Genomic DNA, 14,677 nt, shown 5'->3' with positions numbered 1-14,677 from the left:
AAATTTCTTAACTTGTCATTTTGTCTCTGCTTGTTTCGTTTGCTTTGTTTCTAGATTCAGTGAAGAAAAAAGGTTGAGCACTAAGATTGAAAACCACTCATCCCTGCTCTCGTATGGAGTCACCACTTTGGCCAATACTTTACCCCTTACAGGCCGATCCGGTGTGAGTGGGGATTAGTCTGGGTTGTGGTTAAGGCTTAAAGGTGCCACCCATAGTTGGGGCCCATCCAGGACCACCTCATGATTTAGACCCAAAAAAAAAAAAAAAAACCACTCATCCAAACCATCCATCACAAAAAAGAAGTTGAACTGCTTACTTTAGTCTCTTCCGATGCCAAAAGCCTTTAAACAATGTCTACTTTCTTCAACTGCCATTCATTCAATTATATTAATCAATAATAACATGAAATTAATTCAATCCAGGACAAACATGACCTAGAAGGTAACTCACAGCTCGTAGCTTATCTTCTGAATTATGAACTGTTTCAATCTTCTCTTTGATTAATTTATAAACAAATTGATCTACGATTTTCATATTCTTCCTTAATGCTGCTTCTGATCTTCCAGGAGAAATCAACATAACCATACATAGTGCTTTCGTTTGCCACATCAAAAGAATTGGAAAACCGGGTACCTTCTTCATTTGTCCCACACAAAGTGTCTAGTTCGACATCAAGGAGACTGAAAGAGAAACATATCCACCAATAGTCGGCTCCTCCAGCAACCACAAAGTGAAAGAAACCAAAGGCCAAAGTGTTTCATTCAGCTAATAGCTTGTATACCTCAAACACCAAAGTCTTACCTGCACATAATCTACAGCATTAACTGAACCAAACAAAATAGATCACCTCCGTTGCAACCACTGCCACGTCTCTAGAATTGTATTTGGAACAAAAATTAGAGCAGTTTCTAGAGAGAAGATTCTTAACTGATGCTCTGCCAAAAAGGGGATTCTGGACCCCCAACTCCAATAAGTTAGAACAAAATAGGAGAAGAAACCGAAACAGCTATAAAGAACAGAAAAAAAGGAAGATAAAAAATAAAATGAAGAACTCGTTTGTGAAGATTGGCGAAGAAGTTTTGATTATGCAGTTGAAATTTGGAACTGCAGCAGTTATGAGGAAATAGCAGCAGTTATGTGGAAATAGAACTCCAAGTCTAACGTGTGCTTTTCTTTTCTTTTCTTTTCTTATTCCTTATTCCTGATGCTTCCCCACCCCTCTCTCTGTTTTGAGTCTCTACTGCGCTGCGTTCTCCTCCAGCAAATGACCCACCCTATATTTTTTTTCTAAAGTCAGCTTTCATCCTTTCTAAAAATGCAATAGATTTCTGTTTGCCAACAACACAGTACGCAGCAAATCCCACAAAACACACTTAGATGCATACAAAGGAGGAATAAACTAATTAAATCGAAAAATTGAAAAAGAAAAAGAAAAAAAATCTTTTTGATACTCTAAGATAGGGAAGTCTTCCCCTGCTTCTTCTTACAAAAGAAAAGAGATAAACTTCAACAAAGGTGGAGGAATTCATTGTGTGGAAGAAGACGGAGGGCATGAATGGATGAATGAATTAGTGTTAGCATAATCAAATTAAACCGCAAGGCCATGTTTCAAAGATAGAGAGAGACATCAATGCAATGCAATCAAACTTGAGTAGAAGGGAAAAGAATTAAAAATCAAAATCAAATCGAGAGTGAATAGAATTAAAAATCCAAAACATACCGAAGAATTTAATTGTCAACCAACCTGTTGCCAAGTATCTTCACAGGTCTTCCTTGCACAGAAAAATTAAATTCATTGACAGGAAAATAAAGAAAACCATTTGGCGAACCAAAAACAAAACCAAAATGAGAGAGAACCAAAAAAAAAAAACCAAAATGAGAGAGAGAGAGAGAGAGAGAGAGATTCGTACCCCTGACATCTTGATGCTCTGCAGAAAGAAGATTCATTGAAGCAAAAAAACTGAAAGGAACTGCTGTGTAATGGCATGAGGATATTGGGTCGTGTGGGAAGTGTTAAAACTGACATGAACTGCAGCGGATTTGAGATGGTTTTTCAATTTGTTTTTTAATTTGTCTCCGCGTTCTTCAGTTCTTCTTTTCTAGGCAACCGTTGTTCGTGGGTTAAACCGTTCTTCCTTCCACATGTCGTTATGCAATTGGTGTATTGATACACTAGAGCATACAACACTCGTACAGCGTTTGGTGTATATTTGATTCGACTAGGACTTATATATATATATATATATTTATTTTATTTATTTTTTATTTTTACTTTTCTAGGCGGCCCATGGGGTGTGCGAGCTGTGCGACCGCACAGGGCCCCCAAAATTTAAGGGCCCCAAATTTTTCTGAGTCAACGCATTCAATTAATTAAAACATGAAAATAAAAATGAAATATTAAATATCACCCCACAACGCCACATGCATGGCCCCAAAAACAAAACCAAAATTGAATTGAATATTAATTATCAACAACTTCCACGACTTAGAGAGTAGAGGCCCTAATTTAATTCGTTTTCCTCTTCTTATTATAATATTCTTTTTTCTTTTGGTAAGTCTCTCTCACTCTCCTCCATCAAAATAAATCCTTTTCTCTTCCGTACCAGTGTACCACCCTTTTCCATCAAATTTTGGATTGTAAAAACCCAAGCTTTAGCCCTTTCCCCAAAATCACAATTCTTTTCTCCCTCCCTCATTCACATGAGAATTCAACGAGCATTGAAATTGGAAAATCAATTTATCAGCTATGTGATTTGGAAGAGTGACTAAAGAAATTTTTCTGGGAAGCACTTTCCAAAGGTGTTCTTCCCGTGTCGGAAAATTTTGTTTCTATATGGATTTTTTTCTCCTACTTGTATATGTAGGGCCTCGACATCCATATTTGCACAGGGCCTCCAAAATCAATGTACCGGCTCTGCTTTTCTTCTCTCTCCATCTCTTTCCTCGTTTTCCTCTCTGCTTCACTTTTTTCTTCTTCCCATCTACATCTCTTTCATCTTCTTCTTCTCCATTTTCTCTCCTCTTCTACTGTCTACGTTTCTTTTCTTTTTTTTCTGAAAATTTTATCTCCTCTTCCCAGTTTTTTTCGAAAATTTTATCTCCTCTTCTTCTCCATTTTCTCTCCTCTTTTCAGTTTTTTTCAAAAAATTTATCTCCTCTTCTTCTCCATTTTCTCTCCACCCATCTTTTTATGCCCTAAAATTCGTCCCATCTCAACATACCCATTCATGTTGTTGAGGTGGTGAGAAGATTGGGACGATAATACAGTGACTTTGTTGTGGTGTTTGTTTTTTTGAATTTCGAACGGGCTATGGCTGTTTGGAAAAAAGATCCAGTGGCCATGGTGGATCTGTGAATCTGGGTTGTGTAGTGGTGTGAGTGTGGGAGTAGAGAAGGGAGCAAAAGAGAGATAGAGAGGTTGGGAACTGGGCAGTGGCGTGGGGGTTGGGCTGGGCAATCCCTTTCGAGTTGCAGACGCTGTCGAGACGCGGGTTTCACTAAGACCACCTAATGAGGTGTTTTTGGTGGGTTCGGGATCACCAATCCCGCTTAAGCTTAGAACCACATGAAACAAACATGTGATAAATTATTATCCAAGCCAAATCCAAGCCAAGAGGTGTAACAAACGAACAGCTTTTTGACTATCTGAGCCCATGATGACTTTGTAAAGAGTCCACGGAATGTGAACAGTGCCAGTACAATTACTTCAAAAAGGCCATACGCAGAGCGTATACGTATCATTCGAAACACTCGCTCCAATAGCTCTTCCTCATGAAACACTACCTTCTCTGAATTTTACTTTTCCGGTACGTAGAAGGTCATTCCACCCAGAAAGAGATCCAGTAACTTTACAAGTGTTTGATTATATATATGTATATATATATATATATATATATATACATGTTGATGTTGGGTTCTGATGTGCATGCTGTAGATTTAAGGCGGTTGCGCGCGGGATGAATCGTCAAGCAAGCAATCCTGTCGGTGTTAGCGGTCCTCCTCCTGCAGAGGCGTGAGTCTACATACATTCATACATTCATATATACATCACATACTACTTTGCAAAAGGCTTTAACCTTGAACCCAGAGCCGGCCCACAGCCCGCACAGGGCCTTCTAAATATAGGGGCCTCCAATTTTTCCCTTTTTCCTCTCCTTTCTTAAATTTTGGTCAATACCTTTTCTCCTCCTTTTTTATATATTTTTTATATATATTTTTTAATTTTATGAAAAGCCATTTTCTCCTCTTCATTTTGTTTTTTGGTCGAAAATTTTATCCTCAGACAAATGCCATCTCTTTTTCTTCTTTTTTGAGCTATCTCCCTTTTCTCTCAAGAACCATTGAAGGTGCATCCCCTCTTCTTTCTTTCTATTTCTATTTCCATTTTTTTTCCTCTCATCTGGAAGGTAGTTCAAAATAATTGAACTGGCAATTGTTCTCTCTTTTTTTTCTGTAGTTTAGTTAAGGTCGAATGTTGAAATCACATTTCATAACAAAAGTATTTTTTTTAGTACATTGCTACGGGGAGGGGGAGTTTTTATTTGACATTGTTGAAAGTTTCAAATCAGGTTATATTGTTCTTTTTTTGTTCTGATGTATGTTGGGTGGCCAAATTAGGGCCTCAACATCTCTCTTTGCACAAGGCCTTCAAAATCAATGGACCGGCTCTACTTGAACCTTCCTACGTAAATTTTGCAAAGTTCTATATCTCCGGATTAATTAATTTCTAGCTATGATCTATTATTTATTATGATAAATACTGCTCATCATATTTTTTTTCTTACTAGTTAAAGATTACATATATAATATAAATAATCCTTTATTGCAAAGCCAATAACATTTTCTCTTTAATTGTAACAGCACAAGCAAAGAACCTTATATAAAGGCATTGCATAAATATATAGTTTCTCTCATCTTCATGCTAGGCGTGTTTCTCCAACTGAAGCAGGAAGCCGGAATGACATCTTTATTTGACACAGACTACCCGACTTTTGTGATCCTTATTGTTGCTCTAATCATTTACGGGGGCTCGTTGATTGGTTCTACATACATACTCTACGTTGACCTTAATCCAGATTTGGCAAAATTCATGAGTAACATTAGCCTCCTTTTTGGAGCTCTTGTCTTGGTTTTGGAATTGGTGACCCTTGTCCCGAATTTAGGGTTAGGCTTCCTCTTCTTTTGGGTCAGTTGGTTTGTGAGCTTTGTAGTTGTTTACTCGTCCCCATACGTCAAAACATTGTTTACAAGTGCGGTTGAAGGAGTTGTTCAGGCGTTTGAAAATTTGAAAGAATATCTAAACACGATCATTGCCCGATTCACAATGAAACCAGAGGAGCAAAATGAGTTGCCACAAATAAGTTAGTTATATATACCAAGCTGTAAGCCAAATCAGTTTGCTTCAAATCTTTCTCTCTGTGTTTGGCCCAAATTGTGCTCAAAATAGGCCTTGTTAAGTCGTACTCGTTAGGTTTTCATTATGTTGTGCCTCAAAAGAACTTTCTTTCTTTGAAAGAAAGGGATCAATAAAAGGAGAATTCCAAGTTTTCAAGTAGCAAACTGAGTAAATTCAAAATGCATTGACAAGTTTTGAATTTGGGGCCGTGTGGAGCTTTTGGTTTTTGATTGCTGTGATTAAGTCGTAGCAATGAGAGTGCAGTTGTTTTAAAAAGATTGCATCAGTGTGCAGTTGAGTGGCCATGGCACCTCCCCCACATTTTTAAACTGTACTCTAATTTATATGATATAATATGAAACAACATCACAACGCCTTTCAACATATTATACATGAATAACTTAAAATTACTTTTTATTATATCATTTTTGAATACTTTTATTTATTAGTCTTTCAACCTTACAATTGTTCATGAATACATGCTCCACCCACCCACCCAAATTCCAAATACACCCAAGACACTCACAATGGCTAGGCCTGCAAGTGGGCGAATGTTAGCTGGCCTCAGTGAGGTCCAGCGTTCGAATCCCACCTTGTGAAAAAACATCCCCTGGGGAGAGTCAAATCCGTTCAGGTCTACGACTCGGAGTGGTTGCTCACTTGCTATTACCAAAAAAAAAAGAACAAATCTCAAGTTCTTTGCTCACAAAGGTGCAGAACACATTAAGACCGAATACAAGGAAATAAATTTCTACAAACACAAGGAACAAGTGGGAAGAATCTTGCGTAGTCAAAGAGAACTTTACATCACACCAAACAAAGAAACCCTTTCGTGTCTTATTTTGCTTGAAATAAAATTTAGTATTGACCAAAAAAAAGAAAGAAAAAAGAAACTGACCAAGGTGGGAAGAATCTTGCGTAGTCAAAGAGAACTTTACATCACACCAAACAAAGAAACCCTTTCGTGTCTTATTTTGCTTGAAATAAAATTTAGTATTGACAAAAAAAAAAAAAAAAAAAAGAAACTGACCAAGTTGGTTGCCTTTGTCCTCCAAACTTAGCAATCCAAGCACGACTACACCAACAATGAAGGCAAGAGCCTTAATCTCTTCCTTCCCAAAGCTCAAGAAAGAATTTCTCCCTCAAGAAGAGTAGGATGCTAGGAGTGCTCTCAAGGAGGTTAGGAGATGCTCTCTAATGTTTCTCACACAAAGCTCTTGGATCCCTTAGCAGACTTTAATACCCACACGCTCAACCACAATAAGAAATCCAATGCTGCACAACCAATACAAAAGGAGACTCTTCAACATGAAAATTGGGGATCAAGATTCCCGAGTTTAATTTTTGTCAAAAGATGTGTCATTTTGCAATTTTTATTGAGCAATAATTCATTTTCACTGTAATTTCTATCATTTAAAAAATTTGACATACATAAATCTAAACATTGAAACGATGAAGAACTAAATTATGTCATTTAAGAATTCTATACAATTTTCAATTTCTTCATCCAAATAAAAGGTAAGTGGTTTTAAGTGATTTTATGGAGAAGCACATAAGAGGTGTTTCTCTCCAGAATCACTTAAAATCATTTAAAGTGATTATATGAAGTATCATGTGGGAGATGATTCTCCTCAAAAGTAATTTTGGTCTTAGTTTAAAATGTGGTTAAGAAAATGTGTCCCATGATATTTATAGTTGTCATTTGTTAAAAATTAAATATTAATGGGTGTCCGTGAAATTAGTAGTTTTTTTTTTGGACCAACATGGGCTGGAGCTCATGACCTTAATAATAATGGAGGCCTTTAGGCCCAATCCATATTAAGCACAGACGACGACACAACCAAATTTTCTCTCTCACTCTGCAGAGACGACGAAATTCTCTTTCTGCGTCTCCTTGAAGCAGCTGAGTTAGCTTTGGCCTTAGAGAGAGACATGGAGGAGAGACCAAAGAAACTACTCATACTCTACGCGACTCAAACCGGAAACGCCTTAGACGTTGCCGAGCGAGTGGGCCGTGAAGCAGAGCGCAGAGGCTGCCACGTCCACCTTCTTTCCATCGACCAATACGACGCCGTAAGTCTTTCATTGCCTTCTTTTTTGTTTTCTTTGTTTTTTGTTCTGGTAAACAATAATAAAATGTGAATAAATATTACCACTTTCGAATATTAAGCTAATTTTTGCTGTTGCTTACTGTCTCAGAGTTGCTTAGCTCAAGAGGGCACTGTAATTTTTGTTGTTTCAACTACAGGCCAGGGGGATACTCCTGATCCCATGAAGGTTTGCTTTTTCTTAGCAATTCAGTTATTTATTTACAACAATTACTAAATACTATATACTTTTTGAGAGAGGCCTAGTTGTTTATTTTTGCTTATGTACATATTTATGTGTATGCAGGGATTTTGGAAATATCTTCTGCAGAGAAATCTAAGTGGGCAATGGCTTGAAGGACTTCATTATGCTATTTTTGGATTGGGGGATTCTGGTTACCAGAAGTTTAATGTAAAGTGTCTATTCTTTAATGTGATTGATGAGTATAAAGTCGCTTTTCGACCCTTCGATTTAAATGGAAGAATTTATGTGTTTATGATTTTTGAGTTATGGTTGCAGTTTGTGGCAAAGAAGCTTGATAGAAGACTTCTGGACCTTGGGGCAACCCCTATTATCCAAAGAGGTTTGGGAGATGATCAGCACCCATCAGGGTATGGTTCTTTTATTTCAGAATTAATTATTGAAATCTTGCTATATGTTCTAAATTGGGACACTATTCTTTTTTACCGTTAACAGGTATGAGGCTGCTCTGGATCCTTGGATGATATCTTTGTGGAATATGTTGAATAACATCAATCCAAAATACTTCCCAAATGGCCCAGAATTTTTGATTCCATATGAGAATTTTATGGCTGAACCTAAAGTTCGGATTCGGTACCATGACATTAAGCAGGTGGATTCACAATTTTCAACTAATTCAGGTAATTTAGTTGTTCAGACTTCCCTTCTTGGTATAATCATGTAATTACCTTCTTGTTGTTTGCAAACATCATTATACAGATGAATCATTATAAAGCATGTTTTTTTAGCAGCAGACTTATTACTTCCATTGATAGGTTTTCAGATTCTATTAAAAGACATGTTGCAAAAAAAAAAAAATTCCTTTCCTTTCCTACTTAACCCTTTGAACCAAAATCAGTTCCATGTTAGACATGGAATGTTCGATACCACATGTGTGACGTGTCATTTCTGTTAAGCTCATCCTTGCATACAGTTTGTATGCAGTGTCTAATTAAGCCATGCCTTTGTGGTTTTCTCAGACTTGAATCACATTGCGTTGCAGATTGAAAGGGCTCGCAGAGTGTCTCCAGTAAAGTTTTCTCTTGACAAGAACAGGCCTGACTGCATTCTTAAATTGGTAATGCTAGAATGTTATACTATAGTGTGTAGAAAATTATGCTATTTCTAACTGCTTAGGCACATGTTAATTTAAGTTTGTGATGTTTGGGGACTTGTTTGCTTTCTCTATTTCTCATTACCAGATGATTTTTTGTCTCATGCAGTCCTCAGCTCATTTAAACTTTACTCATGTAGGTAAAAAATGAGCCACTGACTAAATCAGGAAGTAAAGACAAAGAGGTGCATCACTTCGAATTTGAATATGTTTCATCTGTAAGTTGCCTACTATGTGCTCGTTACGTTTCCTGTTGATTCAACCAATATGCATCATTCCTTTTCTTTCCTAGTGAAAAGTTTCATTTGATATGTCAGGCTATTGAATATGAAGTTGGTGACGTCCTTGAGGTTCTCCCTAGTCAAAATCCTGCTGCAATAGATTCTTTCATACTTCGTTGTAATTTGGACCCCGAATCATTCATCACTGTGAGTATTTTCTCTTGTATATTGGTTGAATATTTGAGTGGTACTACCTTAAAATTTTTACTAAAATAAATTATTGAATAATATACTTCGATTATTTTTTTCGAAACCTGTGTACAAGAGAAAGGAAATACGTTAAACGGTTAAGGGATTTTTTGCATTGTTCTTAGAAGTATCATTTTTTATTCTTATTTTTGGCATTGCTGATTTCAGGTTCATCCTTCAGAGATGGAGAATCAGCTTCTTGACGCTTGTATCCCCATCAAATTAAAAACTTTTGTTGAATTGACAATGGATGTTGCATCAGCTTCTCCTCGGCGCTATTTCTTTGAGGCAAGAATCTAATATGTAACTCATGGATTTATATTAGCACATTTCTTATAGAAAGCACCCCTTCCAGTTTATGTTATAGCCATATTCTTGCTTGCTTAGTTTTGCTCGTCATCCAGTTGGCTTTTTTTGTTGTTATTGATTTATTAGTTCAACTGTTTAGGCAATCTTAGAAAGTGATTTGAATAATAAGGAATAGTTAGGATATTGCTAAAATGGTAATGGTAACATAACTTTCAACCAAACATCTTACATATAAGCATATGGAATGGAAGTCTCATTAACAAACAATTTTTGTTATTGTAGACATGCTATGGCCCTTAAATTGATCTTCCATGGAATTTTCAGGTCATGAGTATGTTTGCAACTGCTGAACATGAAAAGGAAAGACTCCAGTATTTTGTGTCACCTGAAGGAAGAGATGATCTATACCAATACAATCAGAGGGAACGAAGGACTGTTCTGGAGGTGACGTAAAATCTGTTGATGAAGTGCTTTGTTTCCTCCTTTAGGTTTGTTTTTAATAATTTAGTTCATATATAAAAATACAGGTTTTGGAAGATTTCCCCTCCGTTCAAATGCCATTGGAATGGTTGGTACAGTTGGTTCCTCCTTTAAAAACGAGGGCTTTCTCCATCTCTTCATCCCCTTCTGCGCACCCGAATCAAGTTCACTTAACAGTGAATGTGGTGTCATGGACAACACCTTTCAAAAGAAGTCGAGCAGGTCTCTGCTCAAATTGGCTAGCCAAGCTTGATCCTGAACAACGTATGTCATATACTGCACATATAAAGCATGTTATTAACAAAGCAAAATACGAATTACCCTTTCATGTCCTTGATTTTTGTTCTTATGTGATAAACAGGCGTTTATGTTCCAGTGTGGTTTCAAAAAGGTTCCCTTCCTCCCCCACCACCATCACTTCCTCTCATTCTCATTGGACCTGGAACTGGCTGTGCACCTTTCCGTGGATTTGTGGAAGAAAGAGCCATACAAAGTTTGACTGGTTCAACTGCTCCAGTGATGTTCTTCTTTGGATGCAGAAACGAGGACAATGATTTTTTATACAGAGAGTTTTGGATATCTCATTCACAAAATGGTGGGGTGCTTTCAGAAGCAAAGGGTGGTGGCTTTTATGTTGCCTTCTCAAGAGACCAGTCACAGAAGGTTTATGTGCAGCATAAGATACAGGAACATGGCCAGAGGGTGTGGAATTTGCTGAGGGAGGGGGCCGCTGTGTATGTTGCAGGCTCTTCTACAAAAATGCCAGCAGATGTATTATTAGCCTTTGAGGAGATTATTTCAAAAGAAAGTGGGCTTCCACAGGAGTCAGCAGTGAGATGGCTTAGAGCTCTGGAAAAGGCCGAAAGATACCATGTTGAAGCGTGGAGTTGAGCATTGCTGAAATTGTGACTTTGAAATCTCCTGGTGAGAACTAGAGATCAAATGTTTCATGGAACTTCAGGCGTGACTTGGATTACATGTGATGCTTGAGCAGGAGTAGATTGGATGGTGGAGATAGCATCTGTACAAGGAGTAAGAGATCATAGGCAGCTGGTTTTAAGTTACTAACATTCCCAGGCATTGCGTGTCAGATCTCAATCTTTTGTCTATTTTTCTTCTCTATTCAATTTTTGTGATTGTGGGTTGAAAAGAATTCAATTAATCTGAGTGATGGGCTATTTTATCACCCAATAAATATTTGTATTTGTAAAAGACTTGGAAGGAATAAAAGAAAGAATAAAAAAGTGATTTTTTTAAAAAGTAAACTCTTGGCCTCTCACTTCTTCCTTCCTCCTTCCCATCTTACCTGGATGAAATGCTAGGAATTGATGTTTGTTTTTCTTTTTCCATTGTCATTGGCAATTTCTACTTCTACATCAAAATTTTCAATAAAAAAAGATAGTTTCACATACTCCTGTGAATTTACCTCTCAGGTTTGATTGTGGGAAACCACCTCCACGGTTCACATCCTTTTGACTAATGTGTGTTTTTACAAAACAAAATTTTGAGTCAATCTTTAAGTGATGTTACTATCTTTCACCAACCAGTGTTGCCAATAACAATGTCTTTTGAAGATCCTCTAAAATGCTTCAGTGAGTTTTACCATAAACTTTTTTCCCAGTCTCCTTTGAATGTGAAGTGTTTATTATTGGTTATCTTCCTTGAGACAAATTGAATCTTCAGAGTCTTGTGACCTCATTCAACTCCGTAAATCACCACTGAAAATTACAAATTGATTAAGTTTTGACGAAATTAAGAGCTTCCAAATAGACCTTAAAAGTCAAGTCATTATCTGAAAGCCCAAGATAATAAGAGCGAGTGCAACTTATCCCACATCGCTCATTTGATATCAAACACTACCCTCTATAAACCTAACACGAGAGGCTCATACCGCCGAGCTTTGTAACACAAGCTTGTAACCCGAGTGGGGGCTTTGAGGTGTTGGAACATTGGCCAAGAATTAGCGGGTCGGGTTCGAGCTGGCTATCTACTGGCCTGCCCATTCCAAGCTAGGAGTTGAACCCTGTGGCTTGAGCGAAGGCTCTGGGTCACTGGTTTCCTAGAGAGAAGGGAACCGCGTAAGGCTGGCTTTACAGAGCAACGACTACCTCCCGCTCTTGGCAGTGGAAGGATTACAGGTCGGTGTCACTCGGATCCACCATGGTCCGCTAGACTGACCCAATAGAACCAAAACCTTTTTGGCTTTTTAACTCTTGTTTTGATCAACTGCCTAAATAGACACTCAAGTTGTTCTTCCTGATCTTTGAGATTGTCGAGCTGGTTGTCTGCATTTTTGTGATCAGACTTGCTCATCCTCTTCTTCAATCAATCAGTGAGAGAGGTAACATTACATTATTTGAATTGGATCTGTATGTTCCCTTGGCAATGTTTCTTCCCACCGCAGCATTCCAATTCATAATTTAGCTCATAATTAACATATTGGACAGCTTTCTTCTATAAACTAATATGCTTAAGCCTAATCCATAAACTCAAGATAAACCTCTTGGGCACTCATTTATCCCTTCCTACTTCCCATCTTACTTGGACGAAAGGCTAGGAATTGAGGTTTGTTTTTCCGTTGTTATTGGTAGTTTCTACTTCTACATCAAGATTTCAATAAATCAAAAAGATGGGTTGAGTAAGCAATCACCACGTCTTTTATTTTTACAACCGATTTGCAGATTCGGTGGTCTCACTCAAGTTCGAACTCTCATGACACCTGACAGTGTACGGGAAAACCCCCTCCCCTTTCCTAACTTCGGTGAAAACACAAAAACCACCACGTTTTGTTATATTTTGGGCCGAGTTTGGATTGGGTTCCTTAGCTTAGCCCAGCTAATTTTATATTGGGCCTGGGTTTACCGAGCTAGGCTAGCCCCAGAACCAGAAACAAACAAGGTGAGTTTTATCCTCCCTCACAATCTCACATGAATAGGTGTCTTTCTCTGAGTCTCACTGAAGAGGGAAGAAGATAGATAAGAACCCAAGAAGAAGAAGATGTTATCTATGGGTTTGGGGATCGAGTGTCAGGCAAACTTGAATGCCTCCGTCTTGAGGCAGAAGTTGCCTCAGCAAAAGCACAAGCTTTTATTGGTTAACAATAATCAGAGAGCATTGAATTTCAAGCCAAGGACCTCTACCTTCTCTGTCTCTCACTCGCTGCCGGAGTTGAAGCTCAGACTGACCCAAACCACAAGAAACGTCAAGCTCTCCGCCGCCGCTGAGTCTCTAGTTGCTGAAGAAACGGCCGCAGCTGATGACGACTTAACCACCGAAACGCCTCTGGAAAAAGAGGTCTGTTTCATCCCTCGCACTCTCTTTCTGGTTTTCTTTTTTCTTCTGATAAATTGATTATGTCATTGAAAATTTGATATATATGTTCTCCTGCGTTCTGTTTGGTTGCTGGGAAAATGTAGGGATAGTCTAGAAAGTTGAAAACTGATACAAACTGTAGCAATGTTGAGGCTGGCTGACGCTAATTCGTAATTGGGTTTGTCGAAGTCATGTGCTGAGTGGAATGGATTTTTGTTCTTTCTTTTTTCTTAACTTTTTCGTTTGTTCAGAATAAGACTGTGTGCTGTAAAATTTTGAATTCATCTTACGCTGTTATTATACATGAAATTATATTTAGTCACAACACAAGTTTTCTCATTGCTGTGTATGAAAGAACTCTATTTGGTTATTAATCCTTATATTTGCTTCTGATATAAGAGTGAATATCTAATCCTACATATTGATTTCTATCTAATCCTACATATTGATTTCCCCTCATTTTTCCAGTTACCAAACGAAGGTATTAGTTTGGCAAAGCAATGCTCTTGTAGTTAACTTGTATCTTTATTTTGGATATTATAGAAGCTTGGAGTAGTTGTGAAGCCAATTGAGAAACCAAGGCTTGTATTGAAGTTCATTTGGATGGAAAAGAACATCGGCATCGCCCTCGACCAAATGATACCGGGTCACGGCTCCATCCCTCTCAGCCCCTATTATTTCTGGCCGAGGAAAGATGCCTGGGAGGAGCTCAAGGTTTTGCTCGAGAGCAAGCCTTGGATATCTCAAAAGCAGATGATTATTCTTCTCAATCAGGCTACTGATATCATCAATTTGTGGCAGCAGAGTGGTGGCAATTTGGCGTAAGGTTTTAAGGTAGAAATCTTTTTGAGTTTTAAGGTGCTGTGTGCTATTAATAGCTTGAGTCCCCATTTAGCAATGCCCTTTGTGTAACCTGCTGAATAGAGCTCTTTTGACTACTTGTGTATCAAATTCGTTAAATTTGAATGAAATATGGGTTCTATTTTCTCTTCAGATGATATCAGTTTAATCACATTTTGTTGCACTCGAGCATTTTTTTTCGTCTTTGTAATTGAATTATGTTGTTCAGTAGTTTAATATTCATCCATTGCCAGCCAAGCTAGGGTTCTCTTAAGCAACAGATCCTTCTGGCAAAGTGGATTAGGTGTCTTTCCAATCCCTGATATCTTTGTTATCGTTGAGTTATCAGAATATAACTCAGCGACCATGTGTTCACCTTGAACTCTAGCAGCTTGAGCAGCAGCACTTGAGTCATTGAAGGCAGAGTT

At 37.9% G+C, this 14,677-nt stretch overlaps 2 protein-coding genes, 2 long non-coding RNA genes and 1 other non-coding gene across 7 annotated transcripts; 4 read left to right on the top strand and 1 right to left on the bottom strand.

Moving 5' to 3' along the window:
- Positions 1-447: 447 nt before the first annotated feature.
- On the bottom strand, positions 448-2,110 carry LOC110758221 (uncharacterized). 3 transcript variants are annotated; one of them, XR_015834797.1, is made up of 3 exons: positions 1,912-2,110; positions 1,746-1,769; positions 448-1,275 (listed from the first exon to the last, which is right to left on the bottom strand). It is a non-coding gene; the product is annotated as an uncharacterized LOC110758221 (long non-coding RNA). The 3 variants fall into 3 exon arrangements; XR_015834798.1 differs by having other exon boundaries at positions 448-953; positions 1,722-1,769; positions 1,912-2,107; XR_015834796.1 differs by having other exon boundaries at positions 1,722-1,769; positions 1,912-2,106.
- A 565-nt stretch (positions 2,111-2,675) lies between these two features.
- Positions 2,676-5,560, top strand: LOC148296061 (uncharacterized). Its single transcript, XR_015834799.1, has 3 exons — positions 2,676-3,807; positions 3,936-4,013; positions 4,862-5,560. It is a non-coding gene; the product is annotated as an uncharacterized LOC148296061 (long non-coding RNA).
- Positions 5,561-7,232: 1,672 nt separating this feature from the next.
- Positions 7,233-11,362, top strand: LOC110758244 (Flavodoxin family protein). Its single transcript, XM_021960046.2, has 12 exons — positions 7,233-7,469; positions 7,596-7,673; positions 7,791-7,895; positions 8,004-8,095; positions 8,181-8,365; positions 8,705-8,802; positions 8,979-9,056; positions 9,156-9,266; positions 9,477-9,596; positions 9,942-10,061; positions 10,145-10,361; positions 10,459-11,362. The coding sequence occupies exons 1-12, from the start codon at positions 7,329-7,331 to the stop codon at positions 10,986-10,988; spliced, it is 1,875 nt and encodes a 624-aa protein (XP_021815738.1). The 5' UTR covers positions 7,233-7,328; the 3' UTR covers positions 10,989-11,362.
- A 627-nt stretch (positions 11,363-11,989) lies between these two features.
- On the top strand, positions 11,990-12,295 carry LOC148296060 (signal recognition particle RNA). The gene has a single exon (XR_015834848.1).
- A 698-nt stretch (positions 12,296-12,993) lies between these two features.
- LOC110758251 (small ribosomal subunit protein cS23) lies at positions 12,994-14,402 on the top strand. Its single transcript, XM_021960056.2, has 2 exons — positions 12,994-13,391; positions 13,953-14,402. Exons 1-2 carry the CDS (start codon positions 13,095-13,097, stop codon positions 14,232-14,234), a joined length of 579 nt encoding a protein of 192 aa, XP_021815748.1. The 5' UTR covers positions 12,994-13,094; the 3' UTR covers positions 14,235-14,402.
- Positions 14,403-14,677: the final 275 nt, after the last annotated feature.

This window comes from Prunus avium, chromosome 3 (genome assembly GCF_965620075.1).
Source record: "Prunus avium chromosome 3, drPruAviu1.hap1.1, whole genome shotgun sequence".
In the NCBI taxonomy this organism is placed as follows: domain Eukaryota; kingdom Viridiplantae; phylum Streptophyta; class Magnoliopsida; order Rosales; family Rosaceae; genus Prunus; species Prunus avium.
This window is presented reverse-complemented; position numbering and strand designations above follow the sequence as displayed.

What these genes read in the sequence shown, in the direction of transcription:
- LOC110758244 (XM_021960046.2), top strand. Translation starts at nt 7,329, where the DNA reads ATGGAGGAGAGACCAAAGAAACTACTCATACTCTACGCGACTCAAACC. An exon ending in ACAATTTTCAACTAATTCAG is followed by an intron (nt 8,366 to 8,704) that starts GTAATTTAGTTG and finishes TGGTTTTCTCAG; the next exon opens with ACTTGAATCACATTGCGTTG. An exon ending in CTCGGCGCTATTTCTTTGAG is followed by an intron (nt 9,597 to 9,941) that starts GCAAGAATCTAA and finishes TGGAATTTTCAG; the next exon opens with GTCATGAGTATGTTTGCAAC.
- LOC110758251 (XM_021960056.2), top strand. Translation starts at nt 13,095, where the DNA reads ATGTTATCTATGGGTTTGGGGATCGAGTGTCAGGCAAACTTGAATGCC. An exon ending in AAACGCCTCTGGAAAAAGAG is followed by an intron (nt 13,392 to 13,952) that starts GTCTGTTTCATC and finishes TGGATATTATAG; the next exon opens with AAGCTTGGAGTAGTTGTGAA.